The sequence below is a fragment of the Rattus norvegicus genome, chromosome 5 (assembly GCF_021556685.1).
Source record: "Rattus norvegicus strain SHRSP/BbbUtx chromosome 5, alternate assembly SHRSP_T2T, whole genome shotgun sequence".
Taxonomy (NCBI): Eukaryota; Metazoa; Chordata; class Mammalia; order Rodentia; family Muridae; genus Rattus; species Rattus norvegicus.
The window spans coordinates 150,019,537-150,041,429 of record NC_141538.1 but is presented as its reverse complement, the minus strand read 5'-3'; the positions used below and the strand labels follow the sequence as shown (position 1 = coordinate 150,041,429).

Below are 21,893 nucleotides of genomic sequence, written 5' to 3'. Positions count from 1 at the left end.
ACCTCAACTTTTTCAATTGTGTAATGGAACTAGCGTGGTGTGTTGCCCGTAGGACAATAATTAAGATGAACAGAGTCCCAGAGAGAGAGGCACACATGGCCCCTGGTCTTACATAGTCACTGACAACTATTTTTGGTGGTTGTGCAAAACCTTGGAGTTCAGATTTACTTGTTCTGAGTAGCCGGAGGCTACCGTACGAGGCACCAGCGTTAGTGAGAGAGGTGCATTTCATATTACTAAAAGTAAAGGGCAACAGTCCAAAGGCCCAACGTTTTGGTAGATGAAGTGTGAGTGTTGTGTCTTTGGAGGGAGCTGTGAATGTGTATTCGGAGCAGTCATGGTAGGAAGAACTTAAGCAACCGAGGGAACAGAGGAGCCAAGTGTCCCTGGGCTACAGTCTCAGCCGTGGGCAACGAATGCGCTGAGAACGTGGATCTAACTACGGGCACCAGCGGTGCGAGAGTGGGGGATGGGCGCGCCGGGGCCGGCGGGCCCAGGGACCCCGGCCGCAGCGCGCGACACCGCCAGCAGGGGACGCCTCGAGACCGCAGAACTCGCACCCGGGGGCCTGACGTCAGCGCCCCGCTTGTTCGGGCTCCCGCTCTGGACTGGGCGCCAGTCCCGCTCCGCGCGGCGCTGCTCCGCTACCGCTCCCGCTCGCCTTGGGCTCCGGCTTCGGCTCCGGAGGCGTCGCCTCCCCAGCTACCGGTCTCCAGGACCCAGGCGGCGGCGCCCCAGCCATGGCCCGAGCTCAGGCTCTGGTCCTGGCGCTCACCTTCCAGTTCTGCGCGCCCGAGACCGAGACTCCCGCAGGTAAGCGCGCGCGGTCCCTCCAAGCTTATCCCGCGAGTGCCCGAGGGGCCGGAGATGGCTGGTCGCCGGTGTTGGAGTGCGGGACGTTCGGTCGCATGCTCTCTGTGGTCGCATGAGTGTCTGTGGCCTCTGTGTCTGTAGTTTGTGTGCAAGCTGAGGTTGAGTGTGTACCGCGGATGCGAGTGTGCTGGTGTGTCGCCTGCGTGGGGCACCGGGTGTGCGCTGGCTCATGTTTGTCCATGCTGCCAAGTGGGTTGTGGGTCTGAGTTTCTGTGGCTTGACTAGAGTTGCGTTTGATACTGTGTTGCATTTGTAGGCTGTTTTGTATTCCCCAGGCGGGAGTGCTGGTGCTGGTGCATTTGAAAACCCGCGTGTTTGTTTATGCGTGTGCTGTGAGGGCTCTGTGGATCCTGCCCCAGTGTGGGCCCCGGAACGTGTGTATAGTGTGTGTGCGTGTGCAGTCGTGGGAACCTGGTTGGAGCCTGTGTATCTGTGCGCTGTGCCCACGAGTGACCCTGTGGGAGTGTTTGGGGTGTACGGTGCTGTATGGGTCCGAGTGAATGTCAGAGATGCGGGGAATGCGTGTGGGGGAGCGTGTTTAGAGTGGATGTGAGTGTGTCGGTGAGCTGTGGTTACGTGGCTAGGGACGCTGCGAGCTTGGGGTGCTCCTGGGCCGTGGTCGAGTGTGGCAGGGAACCGAGGGTGTGTGTGTGTGCGTGTGTGTGCGTGTGCGTGTGTGTGTGTGTGTGTGTGTGTGTGTGTGATAGCGCGCGCGTGTGCGTGGCGCACCGGGCCGGAACAAGTTGTCGCGGTGGCATCCCTCGGAGGCTGGGGCGGCCCTGCGGCTGGCGAGGGAAGGAAGGGGGAGAGACGCGGCTGTAGCCGCCGACTCCGACATTTCGGGCGGTTTGTTGTTTCGCAAGTTCCAAGCGGCGCTGGCTGGCGGCTGATCCCAGGCGGCGCCAGGGCCGCGGGGCGCCCGGGTGGGGAGAGCAGTGGGGCGCACCCGGTTGCGGGCGGGGCTGCGGCGTCGGGGCCCCCGCAAGGCCTGGCTGGAGGCCGCGGGACAGCGTCCCCATCGTAGCCCGCCAGAGGCGTTGGGGACGCCGCGGTCCCTGGGGACGCTGCCTGCGTCTGCTTTGCAACTTTGTGCGGCCTCCCGGCCAGCGGGGCGCGCGCGTGCGGACGTGTGTGTGCGCGTGTAAATGTGTGCGTGGGGCTCCCCCTCGGCCTGCGGTGTGATCGTGTGCCTGAGTGTGCTTTGGAGCCTGGTGTCCTATGAAGGGTGTGTGTGCATTCGTATGTCTGAATGTGTGTCCAGTGCCTGTGTCTGTGCGTCCGCGAGTGCATCGCATCGTGTGCTCTGTTGACGGAGTGTCGGTGTGCTTGTGTGTGTGCGTGGTCCACCATCCTTTCCTGAGGCCTGGACCTCAGGCCTCATCCCCTCCAGCGGGCGTGCGCCCGCTCTTTTCCAGGGTTTCCTCCTCCCCTGGCTCCCGCCACCCGGCGTGGGGTAGCTGGGAGCCGCCCGGGGTGGAAGCAGAGCCGAGACACGCGCTGCTGCCTTGGGCCGGGAGAGAGACTCCAGGCCGCCTGCCCCAGACTGCGAGCCTCCGGGATCTAGTTCACGGCCCCGCCCCCGCTGGGGCGTCTCGTGAGCTGTCCTGGCCTTGCCCTGCTCAGCTTCAGTTTTGACCTCCTGGTATCTGCCTCTTAGACCTTTCTCAACCCCTCCCACCTTCCCCCACTTTGAGATCGAACCCTTTGCACTCCCCACCCCATCACCTTGATTGGAGAATAAACGTGAGAGCCTCAATCACCACAGTAGTGGACTGTCAGGATCAATGTTTGAGAGTGAGACCTACTGCAGGTTATTCTCATTCCTGAGCCTCAGTTTCTCCGTTGGCTTCATGATCTTAATAATGATCGCGTATTACTTGGTAGAAGGTTAAGTCCCCTATCTGGGAATCAGAGAAGATGGGTTGGAGGGGGTGTGGTAAAGCCCTAGGGGCTAACTTGAAGCCAGGGGCAACATGGACTCAAATTCTGTCTCTGCTACTTGCTGTGTGTGACCTTGGGTAAGTCTCTTTACCTCTCAAGCTCCTGGCACCTTTGAAGCTCTTACAATTAGAGATCGATTCAGAAGCTCTGGGCAGAAGGGAGGTGGCAGCCCTCTGTCTTCAGTCTAGGGAGTGGATCCAGTTCCCTGCCTACCTCCTTAGTCACGCAGTGGGGGTCTGTGTAGGGTGTCTCTGTGCAGAGCACACCTGGCAGTAATTATCCCACTGAGTGCTCTGGCTCAATCTATCTTTTTGGTCGCTGGAATTGTGGGCATCAGGAATGAGGGAGAGGTGCCCTGTGGTTTCAGGTTAGGCAAAGAGGGCTTGTCAGGGCAGCCTTCTCTCTGGGGCTGAAAAGGGAGGCTAGGCAGGAAGCCAGGAGGGTGGCCTGGATCCTATGCCACACTTCCAGGCTGCCTCCTGCTTCTGTCCAGTGGCATCAGAGATCCAGGACTGTACCCTGTTAGCTGGGGGCATGCTGCTATCCTCCAGGCTGGCCCTAACTGGGCTTGTGGTACCAGCTAGGTCAGCCAGAGTGACAGGAGCTTTGTGCCTTCCCTTTGTGTCTTGAAGTAACCTATGTCTCCTCCATCTTTCCTTTTTCTCCCTCCTCAGCCGTCGTCCACTTACAGAAAGGCAGTAGCATCTTCCTTCCACAGTGTCAGGGTTCTTCCTAAAATGCATGCATTAAACCCCTCTTCCAATTCTCATCAAAGCTCCCTGTTACTTTCACAGTTAAAGTCTTTCCTTCTCAGCCCCATCAGTGTTCTAGTCTCTGCCTGGTCCACCTCATCTTGGGATCCTATGATCTGGCTAGCCTTATCTACCAGTAGTCCCTAAGTACCCACTACCCACTATCTCTTCTCGGCACCATGTACAAATTGCTTTCTCTCTGTGATTCCACAGTTTCCATTGTGAGCCCCTAGTTTGTTTCTCAGCTTAGATATCACTTCTTCATTGAAGCCTTTCTTGGTTTTTCTCTGTTTGGGCCCAGGAGAGGGAAGGGAGAAGTTGATTAGGTTTTTTATATTAGGTTATAATTACAGTCTCTTGGTCCTGCCACCTTTACAAGATCAGGAGCTCTGTGAGGAAAGTCACCATGTACCTTCAAATGCACCAGGCACAAGGTCTGACTGAGCCTTCTAGTCCAAGTAAATGGCTGTGGAGTACTAGAATGAGTGAAACTGGGTGATACAGTTCAGTGCTGTAATCCAAGCACTGGGAGAGGGGAGACGCTGAGGCAAGGGAATTGATTGCAAGTTTGAGGTCATCCTGAGTTGCACGGTGAATTCCATGCTAGTCAGGACAACTTTTCGTATTGAAAAAAAAAATGAATGAATGAATGGAGTCAAGCAGGTCAAATTCAGGGCTGGAGATGCCAGATGGGGGCGCAATGACTCCATTGAAGGCAGAAGGGAAGGAAGAGTTTTTTTTTGTTTTTTTTTGTTTTTCCCTCGGTAAGAATCTGGAAGATTCTGCCGGTGGATGGTGTTATGTTGTGAAAAGGCCGAGTCCAGAAAGTGTCATCTGGGAGCTGCGAGTTAAAGAGGTTGAGTCTCTGGCAGAGACTGAAGGGAGAGGGCTCTTGCCGGAGGGCCCCTCCCCCACAGACTGCTGCTGCTCCGCTCCCTGCCCTGGCCCCACCCCTAGCAGCTGGCTCAGCTTGTCCAATCCAGAGAGTTTCAGCCTACTGTGATCAGGACAACCGTTGGTGAGGCTTGGAGTCTCAACCGTTAGTCTGAACGTCGGGAGAAGGGAGAAGGGAGGAGGGAGGAGGAAAGAGGAAGCAGGGAGAAGGGAGGAGGGCCCATGTTAGGTGGACATTCCTTCAATCCTCAGTTGCAGATCTTGGGCTAGGTAGAGGAGACCACAGTCTCCCTCCTGGATCCCGAGGGTCTGTCCCTGAGCTGGAGAGACAGACAGAGAGGTATACAGGTGTTTTCCCGTGGCCTAGGCAGCCAGAGCAGGCGGGACATGCGTGTGTGTTTAGACATGTGTGTAAAATGCAGGGCAGGGAAAATGCAGGGCAGGGGCACCGAGTCTGTGTATGCATGGCCTGTCAGGGTGTCGAGTTGCCTGGTGAGCTTGGTGTGACTAGATCTGAGCTTGGAGTTGGGGAGAAACAGTTACTATGACGTATGGGGAGCCCCCAGCACTTCATTCCTGGAATGGTAGAGTTGTCTGGGTGGCTAGCTTCTCTGTGCCTCAGAGCGGGTGCACCTATCCTAGGGTATGAGAATCTTGGGGTGCAGAGGATAGTCCAGTGGATCTACAGGCTGGTGCCTCCAGGTTCTGTGGGTCCATAGCCATCAGTCCAGACCACCCTAAGCAACAGAGCCTTCCCCAGTGATGGCAATGCTCTTTCTTTGGGGGGGGGGCTGTTACTCACATGTAAATTCCATTTAAATTAGGTACGATTAATTAAAATACTAATTTAGTCCATCGGTTGCAGTCGCCAAGTTTTGAGACATCAACTGTTACACATTGCTAGTGGTTGTCCCTCAGTAGAAGACATTCCCACACTTGTAGAATGTTCTGGGGACCGTCTAAAGGAGCAGTTCTCAATCTGTGGGTCTCGACCCCCTTTGGGGGTTGAATATCAGATATCCTGCATATTAGATATTTATATTGTGATTCACAACGGTAGGGAAATTACGGTTCTGAAGTGGCAGTGGATATAATTTTAGGGTTGGGGACATGACACGAGGAACTGTAGGAAAGGGTCATCGCAGCGTTCGGAAGGTTGAGAAGCACTGGTCTAAAGAGACAAAGCCTACAGAGCTTTAGTGCGGCCTGGGCTCTGCAGAGAGTGGAGCTGGTGTGGGCAGACATGTGCAGCAGCCCCATGCTCCCCGGCCCCTAACACTCTTCATTACATCTTACCTGTTCCAGTAGCCTCTCCTCTGCCTTGGGACCCAAGTGCCCTTTGTAAGGCTGTCACATGGCAGCCCAGGTAGCCCATTAGCCCATTCTCTAGGAATCAGCTTCCAATGTATCATTTGTCCCTTAACTCCACCCCTACCCATCTGCTTTATAATCCAGAGCCTGCCTTGCCCTCTTGCTCTCTACCTGTTCCCATTCAGTGCTGTTTGCTGAGACGCTCCACTCCTGCTGTCACCGGCACAGTAAAGCTACCCTGCTCCCACCCACTGAATGTGGCAGTGGGTGGACAGTTCTCCTAAGGCTGGCATGATGACCATAAGCTGCCTTTCTAAGTGGTGGGGCCCACCTCTGAAAATGCTGTGCCCATGTTGACCCCTGGGGGGATCTTGAATAGATTTCTACCACATAGAGCTCAGGACTTAGACCTGGACCCAAAGGGGAGAAGAGAAAGGCACTTGGGGTGGGTGTGGGTCATTGTTGAGGTTTGAAGGAGAAGCTAGAAAAAGGATTGGAACGGAATAGTGGGAAGTGGACTTGGGGATACCTGTAGGGAGGACCTCAATCAGGCTAGAGGGGCAGGTCTGGAGCTGAGGGTGCGACGGGGGTCTGGGGGTAGCCATGATGGGATACCCAGTAGGCAGATGAAAGACAGCCAGGGAGACTGATGACAACTGAGAGGGGACAGAAACCTGAAAGAATGGGATGCATGTTGTTCAGAATGGGCGTGTGTGTTCGCTCATGCCTGTGGATCCTTCTTGTTGAGGACATGTGTGTAAGTAAATGCGTGTTTTGGCCTAGAGTGTTTATGCGGGGTTGGAACACAGGCTCCAAGACCACAACATCTGAGTTCTCATTCCGGTTCCAGTGTTTCTAGCTGTGTGACATCTGGGTGGATAATGACCTCTCTGGGTCTTGGAGTGATCCTACTTGGGAGATGAGGATGGAGATGTCCCACAGTGCCCAGGATGATGGGATGTGTTTTATATTCGGACATATTTAATCTAGAACATATCCTGGTGCATAGCGAGTGCCACGGGAGTGTGGATTATTCTTAAATAATGTGTGCGTGAGTGTTTGCAGGCCTCCTGTGGGCTTGGAAAAGATCGCTCTTGGCTCCTGATGAAGTCCAAGCCTGGCGAAAGGTGATGGTAGTTTTGAGGGAGGAGTGAGGATCCAGGCTTGTTGGGGTCGATCCTCCCCCCGCCATCTGCCTTCTGTTCACCCCACATGTTGTACCAGGTTCTAATCTAATAGGCCCTCCCTCTGTCTCTCCTGTCCTGCCTCATACTGCCCTACACTGGGCTGGGGGCCAGGTGATGCACTGTAATTGTCCAAACGATTTTCAGTAGAATCCAAGCCCATTGTCTGTCCGCCAGTACAAAGGCCTTGTCAGAGAGGAAGGCCTGGGGAGTGTGCTGAGTTCGGTACTGCCTTGTCCTGTGATCAGGTGAGCAGCAGTGCCTTCGTCCTGCGCCCTTGAATCTCTGGAATATGTTGGAGGATGGGGAGAGTGATGGTGGACAGAGGCCCACAGGATAGTGGAAGCCGGATTGGCCCCTGTCTCACAGGCAGTTCAGCGTGGCAGACTCAGCCACGGACTCCCTGCCAGTATGACCCCCAGAGACTTCTACTGTGCCTCCCACGGCACCTTCGAAACGTACCTATGTCTGTCGCACAGCAGCCAGAGGCACTGTATCTCTGGCCTGGTTGCTCCGGGCATGTGCTGTCTGGGGGTTTCTGGACCTGGTCTCCCTTGTACTTCTCTGTGACTCAGCCTATGCTGTGGCGACTGCTGTTGCAATGCTCTGTGACTTAGGGATGCTGGGCCACAGTGATTTGGGGTTTCTCTGGAGTTTCCGCATTCTTCCACTTGTGCAGCATCCTGCTGATCAGAACCTCCGTCCTGCAGCTGCTTGCCATGCACTTCCCTTGTGGCTCTCACCCACGGTATGAAACCCACTCTGCTGGATACCAGGGTTACATCAGGATCGAAGCCCCTTCTGCGTGTCTGGGTAGAGATGCCTCCCATGGCACCAGGCCTGAGAGCATGGCTTTCTAGAACTACTCTCTCTGCACGTTTACCTTAAGAGCAGTCTGTCTCATCAGGCATGTAGACTCACCTGGGCTTTGGGCACAGTACCTCACGGGGCAGCTCACTCCCAACACATGGCCTACTGCCGTTATACTGTATGTTGGCACCTGGTGTGCCCATTGTTTGCACTGGGCATCCGCACGGCCCTGGCCATTTAGATCCTCTCATTTCTAGGCACAGCTCCTCTACATGCTGCCCATCTCGTTTCAGGAACACAGTATACATCGCCTCATTGTCTCTCCCCTTCACTCTACCCCACTGGATTGCATCTAATGGCTCAGCTGCCACCCCGCACCACAGCTGTCCCTGTGTTAGCTCAGCTTCTCCACTGAGTATATCACAATGGAGGTGTCTAGGTGCTGGCTGTGGACAGTTTTCTGTGGCTAGCACCAGGAGGGCCACAATTCTGTGTGTCCTCCAGGCAGCACATTTCTGCTTCATATTGCACATACCTGGGGACTCTTTGCTGGTCTTGGGGACAGCTTGAGGTTTGCATTGCCTCTGACCAGCACAGGACCCGGCACCCAGAGAGTCAACCTGCACCTGTTCTCTGTAGGGTTGCATTGTGTGACTTTTCCTGGGGAGACGTGAATTAACACTGTTCACAGACCAAAGACAGGATTCCTTCCAAGTCTAGGTTGCTGTGTGGAGTTTAATGGCGTTGGTTCCTTGCAGAAACACTGATAGTTCAAAAGCAACCGCATTTAGGAAAAGCCCACCCCTGCATGGGGAATGACTCTTGAGAGCCTCACCCCTGGCAGCTTGCGGAGAGAGCCTTCTCTCTCCAGGAGCTGTTACTGCTTACATAACCTTGGAGAAGGTCTCTTGAATCCTGGAACTTCCCAAGCTCTTCAAAGCCCGCTAAGTTGTGTGACTGTCTCCTCTCCCCACTCCCTCCAAAAGGGGATGGTTCCATTGAGAGGAAATGGCTTTCAGCCAGGTTGTGAGAACTCCACTGAGTTTCAAGACCCAGAGCCCTTGAACTGAATCCACTGTGCCACGGGGCGTCATCACTGTCATCACAGCGCTTTGGTTTTGTGCCACCGCTCAGCCATCCCTGGAGTCTGCACACACCCGCCTCCCAAAGGCTATGTTCAGTTTCCGTTCGGGACTAGATTGCCATTCCGTGCTTGGCTCTGCAGCCTGAGGATCAGAACCTCCGTCCTGTCCCACAGCTGTCCTGCCATGCACTTTCCATGCGGCTCCATCCTTTCCTTCCTGTATCCCTGCACCGGCTGCATGCCTATGGTGGACTGACCCTTTCTATGAGGAGGCTCCTGTTCTGTACCAGGTCCTATGCTGGTGACAGGAGCAGAAGAAAGGCTTGAGCCTACCACACCCTCCATTCTGCCACAACCCCACATGGCGATATATACTCAAGATGAATGTGGTTCCATTCACACTGCACAGCCCTGACCAGCTCTACTATGCCTAGCAGATGTAAGTGCTGTGTGTGTGTGTGTGTGTCTGCGTGTGTGTGCGTGCTGTGCTCTGCAGCCTTGCGCAGAGTTACAGGATTCTGTCTGTTGCACTCTGTATCTCTAGCCCACACCACATGGCGGCACATGGCCCTCCCTCTGCATGGAGCCTGTCACACACCTGAACTGCTTTAGCCCACAGTGTCTTTATCTGGCTGTGGTGTAGGGCAGGGGATCTGTGTGTTCTTCCCACTGTACTTCTGCACAGTGAGACCCTCCCCTTATCTCCGGGGTCCAGCCCTGGACCGACAATTTGGCAGCACTCTCATCAACTCTGAAATTCATGGTCTGTGGTGGCCCTAGAGATGGGAAAGGGTCTGCTGCGAGTTCCTCAGTTGCAGATGGCTTCCTTCCGTACTCAATGAAGATAACAGGAGGTTGGCTCTTCCAGGCTCTGTGTTGGCTTCTTAGGTGGTTTCAGCTTTGCCTGTGGCCAGCCCTTGGTGGTCTTGTTGCTTGCGGAACTCTGTGTGGTTTTATAGGTGTTTTGCTGCCAGCCATACTGTGCTTCCTGCCAGTTACTCAGGGTTCTGGTAGTCGGCTCCGAATGCCAGACCTCCATTTAGACGTCTGCACTATACTATATATACTATACTATACTATACTATACTATACTATACTATACTATACTATATCATACTATACTCTTCTATACTGTATACTATATGTAGTCTGTAGTATGTAGTATATAGTATAGAGTTTATACTATATGCTATGGAATTCTAGGCTATAGTCACATCCTTGAACTTAGTGCAGCTGGTGGATGCTTGGCCAGCTAGGATCTTGGTGTTACTAAGTCTGGGCAGAGTTGGCCAACTGTTATATACAGCACTTAGGGATGGGCTTCAAAGGCCTCTAAGAGTAGTCCCTGACTTTAGGAAGGGAGGTAAGAGCTAAGGAGGCCTGCTATGCAGCCAGAGTTAGGCGGACCATCTGGGACAGGGCTGAGTTGGGCAAGCATGCCCAGGGTCGAATTCAGTGACCTAGAAGAGCGAGGAATCGTGAAATAGACTGGCGTTGTTGGGTTTGTATACGGGGTCCCTAGGCTAGGGTTGGGTTGTGCCTGGCTGTGTGAGGTCCGCTTGTCTATTTACAATCTGCCTGGAGAAGTTTTGTTTCTTCTGGGGCTACCCCTGGGAACTGGACATTTTGTTGACAAAACAGAGAGAATAAAAATCTCATCGCAAACAAGCTCTGTTTACTCAAGGTCTTCAGAAAACATATGGCTGCAGGTACGGTAGGCCCAGACCATATCTTTTGTCTGCCCTGGTTAGAAGAGGACAGACAGGCTGATACAACACACACACACACACACACACACACACACACACACTCTCTCTCTCTCACACACACACACACATGCACATACACCCTCGTGCACACACACACCCCACACACACATCAACTCTTCCTGCCCTATACAAATACCCACCTCCCCCAGGCTCGTGCCCACCATAGAATGCTCGCTTTCCCCCAGGATACTCCATTTGATGCTATTACTTGTACTATTACTGTTGGTTTATTGGAGATAGGGTTTCATGGAGCCCAGCCTCACCTGCAACTCCTTTATGGTGCCGAGGAAGACCCCCAACCAGATCCTCATGCCTCCCTCCTTCTCTGAGCCTGGGATCAGAGGAGCCTACCACACGCAACGGAAATCAGAGGCATAGCCCCTGTTCCTACTTCACTGAGGAGCTGAATGGGGCCTGGTCTAAAGACCCAGGGCTGAGGGTGACCAGAGATCAGTGAGAAGGGGTCACGCTGTCTAATAGGTCATGAGAGATCATCCCGACTGTGGTCAGAAAAGGCAGGTCCCATGATAAGTCATGAAGGGACCCAGGAGCACAGCAGAACTAAGATATAGATTCTCTGATCTTCCAGTTGTCCTGTCATGGTCACACACACACACACACACACACACACACACACACACACACACACACACCAACCACACGGGGTGGGGGAGGTAAGACCTCCCTGAGGACTCCTCTCAGGCTTCTCTAGAGGTTGCTGGTCCCTGACATCATCCAGCCTTAAGCCTGGCCGGATGTGGATAAGCCGTCCCCCTTCTTCCCAAATTGTGGTTGACGGTTGCTCAGGCAACCGCCTGGCCAGATTGGGGAGATTAGCAGAGGAATGTTGCTGGGCAAGTTGGAGCTGGAGCCGGAGGAGCATTGGGGTCCCCGTATTGATTCAACCCACCCTCCCTGAGAGCGCGCTGCAGAGATGAGGTACCCAAAGAGGGGCCTTGTCTTTTCTCCTTGTCTCCTGCCTAACTTAGTGCCTCAGAACTAGAGTTGGTCTGGGGAAAGTGTGTGTGTGCACACCCACATGGGCACACACATGACTCACGTGCATACTGTTTGTATCCAGGATGCTGGCTCAGGCCCCCCCCCCCCCCCCCCGCCCTACCCCTTTACTTTTCACCAGTTTCTGACCCCACGCTCCACCAGGAACCACAGCATTTGCTAGCTTGGTGCCCAGTTCCCACCTGACCTTGCATTCTTTGCTTCAGCACCTCCTGTGGCGCCCCAGTTCAACTCCTCACCCTGGCATCCAAGGCCTTTAGGAACTGGCCTCAGTCTCCTGTTTCCCATCATGTCAGTCAATCCCTTTGCTGGGGACAAACCGGGTTTCCCTTCTTCCTCCCTTCACTTCCTTCAGATTAGACTCCACCTCCCTGTGCTGACAACCCGTTTCCTACCTTTAACCTTCATCCTTCTCAGCTTCCATTTTCCCACCTTGGCTCAGGTTAGGAAGCTGCCCAAAGCAAGATCTTTCTTTTTCTCCCTGAACCCCTTCCCCAAGTCGGGGAATCAAACCTAGGGCCTCACGCATGCTGGGCAAAGTTCCCCTATGACTGAACTCCACCCCACTCTGCCTCCCAGCCCTTAATCATTCTTGTGCCTCTCAGGGTGCCCATCACCCATCACTGTGCATCACATTGTCTGGGGAGATCAGCCTTGAGTGTGAAACTAAATCGGAGTCTTATTTTGTGTCTACTCTCATTGGATAGACAGGTGTCCTCTGCTCACACCAGCTGTATGGCCCCTGGTCATTTCTGAGCATCGCTCAGAATCCATTATTTTGACAGGAATAACAATGTCACTATGTAAACGCTGGTTGGGCAAGGTAGGTAGTCAGGGCAGGTGGGGGTGGTGATTTGCGCCCCCTTGTGGTGGTGCTGAAGCCCTGGCAGGAGGAACTGGCTGTTCCTATCTCTGGGAGAGCTGGGGTGGGGGTGTGGGTGGGGGTGAGAGTGAGATGGGGCTCCCTTTGGGAGATGTTCTCTAAGAGATGAAGTTGAACTGGGCCTGGCCCCGGGGCTGACTACGGATTAGTGAGAATGATCACTCTGGCTGAGAGGTCACCCTGGATGATTCGAGTCTATGCCCAAGGGTCATCCTGACTGGTCATATAGAGAGGGCATCTGGTGGAGGGCAGGAGTCAGTGAGTCTGGAGGCCACTGACATTTGCCTGACATTTAGGGAATATGGATAAGACTGGAATCACTCTGGCTAGGCACAGACAACGGGGAGCCACTCTGGCTAAGGTCAGTCACCTGGGGGAATCATGTAATTATGGTCAGGAGGTTAGGTTGTGTTCTAGTAGAGACCCCAGTTTGGCTGTTAGTCTGAGCTTAGTAAGCTCTGGATAGGATGGGAGGCCTGTCTGGTCTTGTGCCTAGCTCAGGATTGTTGGGAAGAAACCACAGGGCTGGTTACCTCAGGCCTGACAGGGGCCTGGAGGAGATGCCTGGGGCAACTACTTTGCCTTTGTGTGGGAACTAGAGGGGACTGACTCCAGCCTGGGATCTAAATCTTACTTTTGTCTATAGTCTGTCCCTGTGATTGGCTGGGACCTCCATGGACAGGAAGTAAGCACTTCCCTCACCTGTAAGACCACACTCTGGCCACCCTTTCTTTCTGTGCCACCCAATGGGCTTTTTGCAAAGGGTGAGCTGGGGCCCTTCCAACAAAGATGACATTAAAACTCACTTACCTCATGCCTCAGGGCACAGCGCTGACTGGAGCTTTTCAGACAAAGAGATACAAAGCACTGTGGGGTTCCCTGCACCAATTCCCTCACTACCCTGTCTGCCTGGTGTGGGCTGACACACACATCTGATTGTTTCCGATTCTCTGGAGGGGTTTAAAGAGTTGAGAGGCCCCAACGGTGAGGAGCTCGGTCATGCCTAATTCTGCCTGTGTGCTTTCATGTGTCGTCTTACTGGGCCGGTGGAAACATGCAAACAGGTGAAACGCACACAGTCAGTCCTCAAAGGGAAGGCACTTGTCTGTCCTGACTGCCACTCACCTGCTGGCTTACAACTGTCCTGCCCTCTTCTTCTTAAGACCCAGGAGCAGCTCATTCTGTCTGTCCTTCTCATATTTCTAGGGAGTGTGAGCTTTGGTAGGGCATGGGTTCAAATCTGGTTTCTTTTCCTCATCTAGGGGGAACCTGTATCATGCCTCTTTGTTAGGGATGGCAAACAGCAAAGCCAAGACTGAATCCCAAAGTCTGTCCCATGTCTGTCCCACGTCTTCACCCAGTGTCCACCACTGAGCTACTATTGTATTGTGCTGCGGGCAAAGCCCTTCGTTTCTCAGATCCTCAGTCACTTCCTCTACCAAATTCAGATTACTATTCATGATCTTCAACCACCAGAATTAACATCCTCCCGTCAAACATGGGCTCAATCCACAAAGGACCTCCCTGCGTCACATCCCTGGGGACAGAGATCTAAGTTAATTGACCTTGGGCTATGGCTGAGTGAATTCCTTTGGTGTCTCTCTCATTATTACTGGACACAGAAAGTGACATTCTGCATTTGGTGCTTAGCATCAGGCTATGCTGGACCTCCGTTTTACAGGCCAGTAAAATGGGACGAATCTAGTGCTGACCTTGGAGGCTGGCTCGAGGCTGTATGATGCAACACGAATGATGGTTGTTTTTATTAAGGAGAACCCTAATGGATAGTTGAGCTGTTGGGAATCCTGGGAAGTGATGGGGTATCCTAAGATGTGATGGGGTATCCTGGGATGTGATGGGGTATCCTGGGATGTGATGGGGGATCCTGGGATATGATGGGGGATCCTGGGATGTGACGGGATATCCTGGGATGTGATGGGGTATCCTGGGATATGATGAGGTATCCTGGGAAGTGATGGGGTATCCTGGGATGTGATGGGGTATCCTGGGATGTGATGGGGTATCCTGGGATGTGACGGGATATCCTGGGATGTGATGAGGTATCCTGGGAAGTGATGGAGTATCCTGGGATGTGACGGGATATCCTGGGATGTAATAGGGATCCTGGGAAGTGATGGGGGATCCTGGGAAGTGATGGGGGATCCTGGGAAGTGATGGGGACAAGCCAATGCGAAGTCTTGGTGTTGTTAAGGGACAATGAGGGGAGGGTGTTGGGGTGCAGGTAGGAGAACTTTGTTAGTTGGAGGGAAGAGTGTAGCCTGAACAGAAGGAGGGGACAGCGGGGGGACCTGAAGCCTTGCGTTGGGATCCTCATGGTCAGTGGCCTTGCCTGAGCGTAACCAACCAGGCCCTATCCTCACAGCTGGCTGCACCTTCGAGGAGGCGAGTGACCCGGTTGTGCCCTGCGAGTTCAGCCAGGCTCAGTATGATGACTTCCAGTGGGAGCAAGTACGGATCCACCCTGGCACCCGGACCCCTGCAGACCTGCCCCATGGTGAGCCTACTGTCCATCAGTATTATTCTCTTCTTCCAGTTCTTCTCTAGCTCTTTCCCAGGGTCTCCTGCTCTTTCTGGGGTTTGAAGATACCTAGGAGAGATGACATGGGGTCTCTGGACATACCTCTGCCCTCTTCTTGGGAACTCTGAACCCTTCCCACCTTCGACTTAATGGTGTACGCTTCAGCACTAGACTGGGAGTCTGGAGGCTAAGTGTAGATTCTAGTACTGGTCTCCTACTCAAATGATGGCCTTGAGAGCACTCATTCCAGAATCATGAAGACGTGGGTTCAAATCCTGGCCCACCATCTTACCTGCTCAGTGACCTCCAATAAGCTGCTCAACTTCTCTGAACCTTTGTTGTTTTGATTGTGAAATGGCAGAACAGTGGCCCATAGGACAGGGTACAGAGGTGGCACACAGGGTGTCAGTTGTATAGACGCCATTGTTGAGGACACTTTGAGAGTGCCTGGCCACTAGTGGCCCTCCTTACTGGGTACAGAATCAACTAAAAATTACCAGAATAGATGTGAAGCAGAAGGATCACATGTCTTAGGCTAGCCTGGGCTACTTGGTGAGATACTGCCCCCAAAATTAAACTGGAAGAAAAAGGAAAAGAAGGCTGAAGAGATGGCTCAGTGGTTATAAGCACTAGCTGCTTTTTCAGAGGACCTGGGTTCAAGTCCCAGTACCTCATGGCAGCTCACAACCAGCTCCAGTTCCAGGGAATCCAGTGCCTTCTCCCAGCTTCTTAAGGAATTGCACATATTTGGTACACAAACATGTAGGCAAAACATCCAAATATATAAAATTTAAAAACATATGTTGTCTTAGTTAGGGTTTTACTGCTGTGAACAGACACCATGACTAAAGCAACTCTTATAAGAACAACATTTAATTGGGGCTGGCTTACAGGTTCAGAGGTTCAGTCCATTATCATCAAGGCGGGAACATGGCAGCATCCAGGCAGGCATGGTGCAGGCAGAGCTGAGAGTTCTACATCTTCATCTGAAGGCGGCTAGCAGAATATTGACTTCCAGGCAGCTAGGATGATGGTCTTAAAGCCCACGCTCACAGTAACACACCTATTCCAACAAGGCCACACCTCCTAATAGTGCCACTCCTTGAGCCGAGCATATACAAACGATCATATATGTATTTTTAAAAGGAAAAAGGATAAGAGAGATGGAGGCCAAATGAGCAGGTTTATTACTGTTGAAGTATTGTAGGATAGACTGAGGCAACATCAGAACAGAGAGCCAGAGTCTCCCTCCTGTGTCCTGCTATAGAGGTGACCCAGAGCCTTGGCTGTTCAACTCCCAGCATAGCCAACATGGCATCTGCTGGCAAGCGTAGGCCAGGGAAGTGGCGGTTCTTAGTGGTGGGAGGACTAGTAGCTTTAGGTGAGGGATCCCTTGGGGCTGGTTGGCGCTGTCTGGCGCTGACTGGCTCTGGCTGGACTCTGGAAGCAGACTTGACTTCCACCGTGGCCTTCCTCACCTCTCTGGTCACTGTCCCTCTGTGTCACTCTGGGTGTGTTTCTTCAAGGTCCTTCATCCTTGTATATGTTTTAGAGGCATCGCTGTTTGGCTTGTCTGAGGGGGATGCATAAAGGTACCCACCCTGCACGGTCTCTGTGTGACCTCTGTGCACCCTCAGACCCAGCCATTCATTCCAGGTCTTAGTAGGTGCTCAGGTATAAGAATCTGTCATAAATTCATGTTTTCCAGACCTGTGGTCTTCACCTCTTCTTCCTTGGTGACTCCGGGAAGAGCTAGGTCTAGGGGGAGGGGTGAGCTTGGTGGATAGTCAGTCTAGGGGGAAGTCCAGGTGGACAGGGATGAAGCAAGGAGACCTGCACTCAGAGGAGAGCCAGGGGGAGAAAAGAGAGCCCCGGGGATGGGGGTGGAGGGGTGCATGTCAGAGCAGGGAGGGCTGCAGGGGACAGAGGAGGAGGCAAGAAGGTGTCACACTGGAAGAGGGAGCTACCTTAGGGGAGAGAAGAGTCCACAGGAGTTGGCTAACAAGTGTCTGGTAGAGTGTGTCCCTTTTAGGGTCCCAGTGAGGATAGGGCTCTGGAGGTCCCTTTGCTATCCCTGCAGGACACAGGCAGCAGCCACCTTCCCAGAGCTCCAGGCTCACGGAGATGAAAGAGATTCCTTTACTGAGTCTCTGGGGAGCCCTCCTGAGCAGGCTCTGAATGTGCTGTCAGCCAAGTCGGGGAGGAGGCAGCACCCAGTGGCTGCTGTGCAAGGGTGGCTTTGGGCCTCTCCTTGGCATCTGCATCCCTCTCACCCTAAGGGAAGCCATAATCCCCAGCCAGGTTCTGAGCCATTCCCCACCATCTCCATAACACATGGAGGATCTTCTGGTTGGAACCTGGGGTGTTTGTGTCGGAATCCGGTGTGGGTGGGAAGGGAAGTTAATCCTTTCATTCAGTCTGTCCTACATATTCATCAAGCTTGGGCTCAGGAGCCTGCGTGTGAGGACACAGCAAAGGCCTGAGGCATGACAGGTTGGTAGCAAGACTGTCACAGGCTTTATGAATGATCCGAGCCAGAGGCAAGCACACGGTGTGGGGGTGGGGGTTGGGGTGGGCATGGGGAAGCATGTGAGGCTTTGGAATCAGTGACATCAGGGGACTGGCCCTGTGATGTATGTCCTAATCCCCAGGATGGCACAGAGAGAAAGTGATGACTTATGGGTGGTGAAGGGCCACGTGGGTTTTGACAAGGCTGAGTTTGTGTTTTTTCCTGTCCTGGCCCTCTCCTCTGGGAAACAGACCATGGTGGAGGGGAGGGATCGGCCCCATGTGAGAACTTAAGACCCCAAATCCTTGATTCCTGGTGGCTGCTTCTTCTGAGCGTGACCTTGGCTTCCTCTAAGTTCTCCTTGTCTCCTTTCTCTCTCTCCAGGTGCCTACTTGATGGTTAATGCTTCCCAGCATGCTCCAGGCCAGAGGGCCCATATCATCTTCCAGACCCTGAGCGAGAACGACACCCACTGTGTGCAGTTCAGCTACTTCCTGTTTAGCCGGGATGGGCACAGCCCAGGCACCCTGGGCGTCTATGTGCGTGTGAACGGGGGCCCTCTGGGCAGTGCCGTGTGGAATATGACTGGATCCCACGGCCGTCAGTGGCATCAGGCTGAACTGGCTGTCAGCACCTTCTGGCCCAATGAGTATCAGGTGGGCTGGGTTTAGTCAATGGTCTGCTTGCTTGGGTTCGGAGATAAGGGGAGGGGGCAGGCCACCCTGATGTCAGACTAGGCTGGGATTTATATCTGTTCAGCATCAGGAGTCAATCTGGGGTGGAGTTTGGAGTAGTCTGGGGTCAGTGTGGGTACAGAGTCAGAGGCCAGGGTGAGTTGGAACAGGGCTCAACTGGAAATTCTGTCTGACTAGGAGAATTCTGCTGCTTTGAGGGAGTTGTCAGAGTTGGGATGAAACTACCAGCCTTAACTGTGACTTTACTTTCTCTGCCCACAGCCCTGAACCAGCTGGCTTGGTAGTGAGGGTCTGTGTGAGCAAGCAGGGCTGGCACTGGATGTGGGAGAGAGTTCTGGTTGGGGCCCAAGCTGGGCTAGAGGGATGTCACTTTGACAATTGGCCTCCCATCCCCTCAGGTGCTGTTTGAGGCTCTCATCTCCCCAGACCATAAGGGCTACATAGGCTTAGATGACATCTTGCTATTCAGCCATCCCTGCGGTGAGTCCCAGTCCACCCCGACAGAAGGAGGAGGGTAACCTTGGCTCCTGCCTGCAGGGCATGCAGGCCCAGCTCATGCTGGGGCTCTGCCTGTTTTCCCCACAGCGAAGGCCCCTCACTTCTCCCGCCTTGGAGACGTGGAGGTCAATGCGGGCCAGAATGCATCCTTCCAATGCATGGCAGCAGGCAGAGCTGCAGAGGCAGAGCGTTTCTTCCTGCAGGTGAGGGCGCCCCACATAGACTTGGCTCAGGAAGGTAGCCGAGGACCTTTTGCCTCCTCAGCTTGGTTCCCCTTTGGGGTTTTGGGTCCTCTTTTCATACGCCAGTATCTGTCTACATTGTGTCTTGCCTTCCCTAGGCTGTGCTCTGCCAGCTGGGATCCCCTTAACCCCAGGGTGGAGGCCTGTTCCAGGATCCTCAATAGGGACTTGTATACACTGCCAGGCTGGAATGCTTCCTGATTCTCCCATCCCCTTTTCTCTTTAGCGGCAGAGTGGGGTGCTAGTGCCTGCGGCTGGGGTGCGGCACATCAGTCACCGTCGCTTCCTGGCCACTTTTCCACTGGCCTCTGTAGGCCGCTCGGAGCAGGATCTGTACCGTTGCGTGTCCCAGGCCCCGCGCGGTGCTGGAGTCTCCAACTTCGCAGAGCTCATCGTCAAAGGTCAGCGGATTGACCTTGAGGAAGACCCGAGGAGAGGGGCTAGGATAGGGCGGAGTCTGTAGGGTTGTGCACGGAGCTAGCTCCTTAGAAGACTTGGTGCGGGTCCCAGGGCAGGTTTAGCCCAACGCTTGGTAGCAGCTTGAGGGACCTGGGAGAACGAGAGGGTCTCGTGATGGGGACGGAGTAGGTTGTCGAGTTAGTTTCTAGCTGTGACTTGAACAGTGTCTCCCAGCTGAGGGATGGACTGGCCACATAAGAAGAGGACACAGGGAGTGGGGCTGTATCTCCATGCATCTTTCAGGTGATATAACCCAACCAGTGTGCTGAGATTCCCCAGGCTTGTGAGTTTGGAGTGGGCGTGGCTGAGTTATGGAGTTCTAGGGCCACATGGTGGCTTTAGTAGGCTCCTCCTCTTCTGCATATCCTCGCAGAGCCTCCCACCCCCATCGCGCCCCCACAGCTGCTGCGTGCAGGCCCCACCTACCTCATCATCCAGCTCAACACCAACTCCATCATTGGCGACGGGCCGATCGTGCGCAAGGAGATCGAGTACCGAATGGCACGGGGCCCGTGGGCCGAGGTTCACGCTGTCAACCTGCAGACCTACAAGCTGTGGCATCTAGACCCGGACACTGAGTATGAGATCAGCGTGCTGCTTACCCGCCCGGGAGATGGAGGCACAGGCCGCCCAGGGCCACCACTGCTCAGCCGGACCAAGTGCGCAGGTAGGTTGGGGGAGGCCCTTTTCCACAGTGGTAGCAAGGCCTCCTGACACACATACATATACAAAATAGCCTGGGCTATTTCTCTATAGCTTATCTCAAAAAAATAAAATGAGATAAACAAACGAGACAAAGAAAAACACACTATGACCCTGCCCTCCCAACCAAACCAAAACAAAAAGGCAGACCAAGAAAACAAACCTGGAAACTTACCAGAGCCCGGTGGTAGGTTGTTGTCATAGCTACTTCACAGACGATGTGACTGAGACAGAGATGTTAGGCAACTGGACAAAGAACACACAGCCAGTAAGTGGCAGAGATGGGTCTAGAACTCTTAATTGGCTAGGTGCAGATTCTTAAACACTATCAATTAAAAATCCTGTGTGATGGGTTTTGTCTGGCTTGCCTGGACCTGGTGCTGAGTCAGAAGTCAGCTCTCCTTTGTGTAGGAGGATAAAGTAGCAATTGCTAAGGACCCCTGATTCACCTGCACCCAGAAGACTAAGAAGAAGAGAAACAGACAGCAGGGTTCTCTGTGATGTCAGTGTGCTGTTGTTTCTGGAATTTTCTTAGTGAGAGGTGAAGATTCTCCATGTAGATTCATGTGCTGTTGTTAAGAACACAGCCTCCTTACCCTGTCATGTTTTCCACAATAGTTCTATTTTGGATGACTATAGTTTAATTTTACAATAAAGATTGACATCTGAGGCTGGCAAGATGGCTCAGCAGGTAGAAGGTGCTTGCAGCCAACCCTGATGGCATAGAGACTCACAGGATGGAAGGCGAGAACCCATTCTTATAAGATGACCTCTGACTTCCAGATGTGTGCTGTGGTATGCTTGTGCCCTCACCCCCAAGCCAGATGTGCAGCTGAAAAACAATGTATACAACGTAACAAAAATGTAACAACAAATTGACATCCATAGACTCCATAGATACTGTAACAGACTCCCCCAGTTTCCTGTGTTTGTGTAATTAGTTTTATGTAATCTATCACCTTTGTGGGTTTGTGTATACCGTGGGAAGCCCGAGCAGTCAGTGTCCCTATATACGATTCCCATTGCTGTTTTAGACCACACCCACTTCTCTTCCTCCTCCCACCCTTTGGTAACCACAGATCAGTCCTTCATTTCTAGAGTTTTCTCTAGAATGTTCCATAAATGACATCATGCAGTATATAACGTTTTTGAAATTTTTTTTGGTAACAGATTTATTACAATATGATCTGTATTCGTCCATGTCAGTCATTAAAGTTTATAGTTTAGAGGCATTAAGTATCTCTGGTGTTGTGCAACTATTAATCATTGGTTTTGGAACATGTCTTCACTATTAAGGGGGAACCCTATGCCATTTAAGGGCCGCCTAGTTCATCCTAATCCTGAAGCCCCAGTCAAACACGAATCTACTTTCCATCTCTCCTGATTTAGTTTTTGTAGGTGTTTTATACAATAGAACCATGTATGATAGTCTAGAGTGTGTGTGTATACGAGTGTGTGCTTGTAGTATGTGCACTTATGAGCTCAGGTACCTGAGGAGGACAGAAGAGAGCCCTGGGACCCCCCTGGAGCTGGAGTCACACAGGCAGATGTGAATCCCCTGATGCGGTTGCTGGGGACTGAACCCCAGGATCTCTACGAAAGCAGCAATCGCTTTACATAGCAGAGTCCTCCCTCCCTTTCATGGTCCTAATTTGCATTTCTGTAAGTCTAGTGTTGCTCAACATCTTTCCACACATGACTGCCGCCGCCTGTGCTCCTCAGTGGATCGCC

At 53.1% G+C, this 21,893-nt stretch overlaps 1 protein-coding gene across 17 annotated transcripts in view; it reads left to right on the top strand.

The window, feature by feature from the left end:
- The first annotated feature begins 614 nt into the window (after positions 1 to 614).
- The window catches only part of Ptpru (protein tyrosine phosphatase, receptor type, U), a 74,321-nt gene continuing 53,042 nt past the window's right edge, over positions 615 to 21,893 (top strand). For 11 of the 17 annotated variants that reach the window (XM_087660121.1, XM_087660126.1, XM_087660120.1 and 8 more), the window contains exons 1-7: positions 615 to 813; positions 14,902 to 15,033; positions 17,951 to 18,222; positions 18,660 to 18,741; positions 18,847 to 18,962; positions 19,228 to 19,402; positions 19,834 to 20,127. In XM_087660121.1, the coding sequence (XP_087516247.1) occupies positions 741 to 813; positions 14,902 to 15,033; positions 17,951 to 18,222; positions 18,660 to 18,741; positions 18,847 to 18,962; positions 19,228 to 19,402; positions 19,834 to 20,127 (1,144 nt within the window). In that variant the 5' untranslated portion in view covers positions 615 to 740. 17 annotated transcript variants of the gene reach the window in all.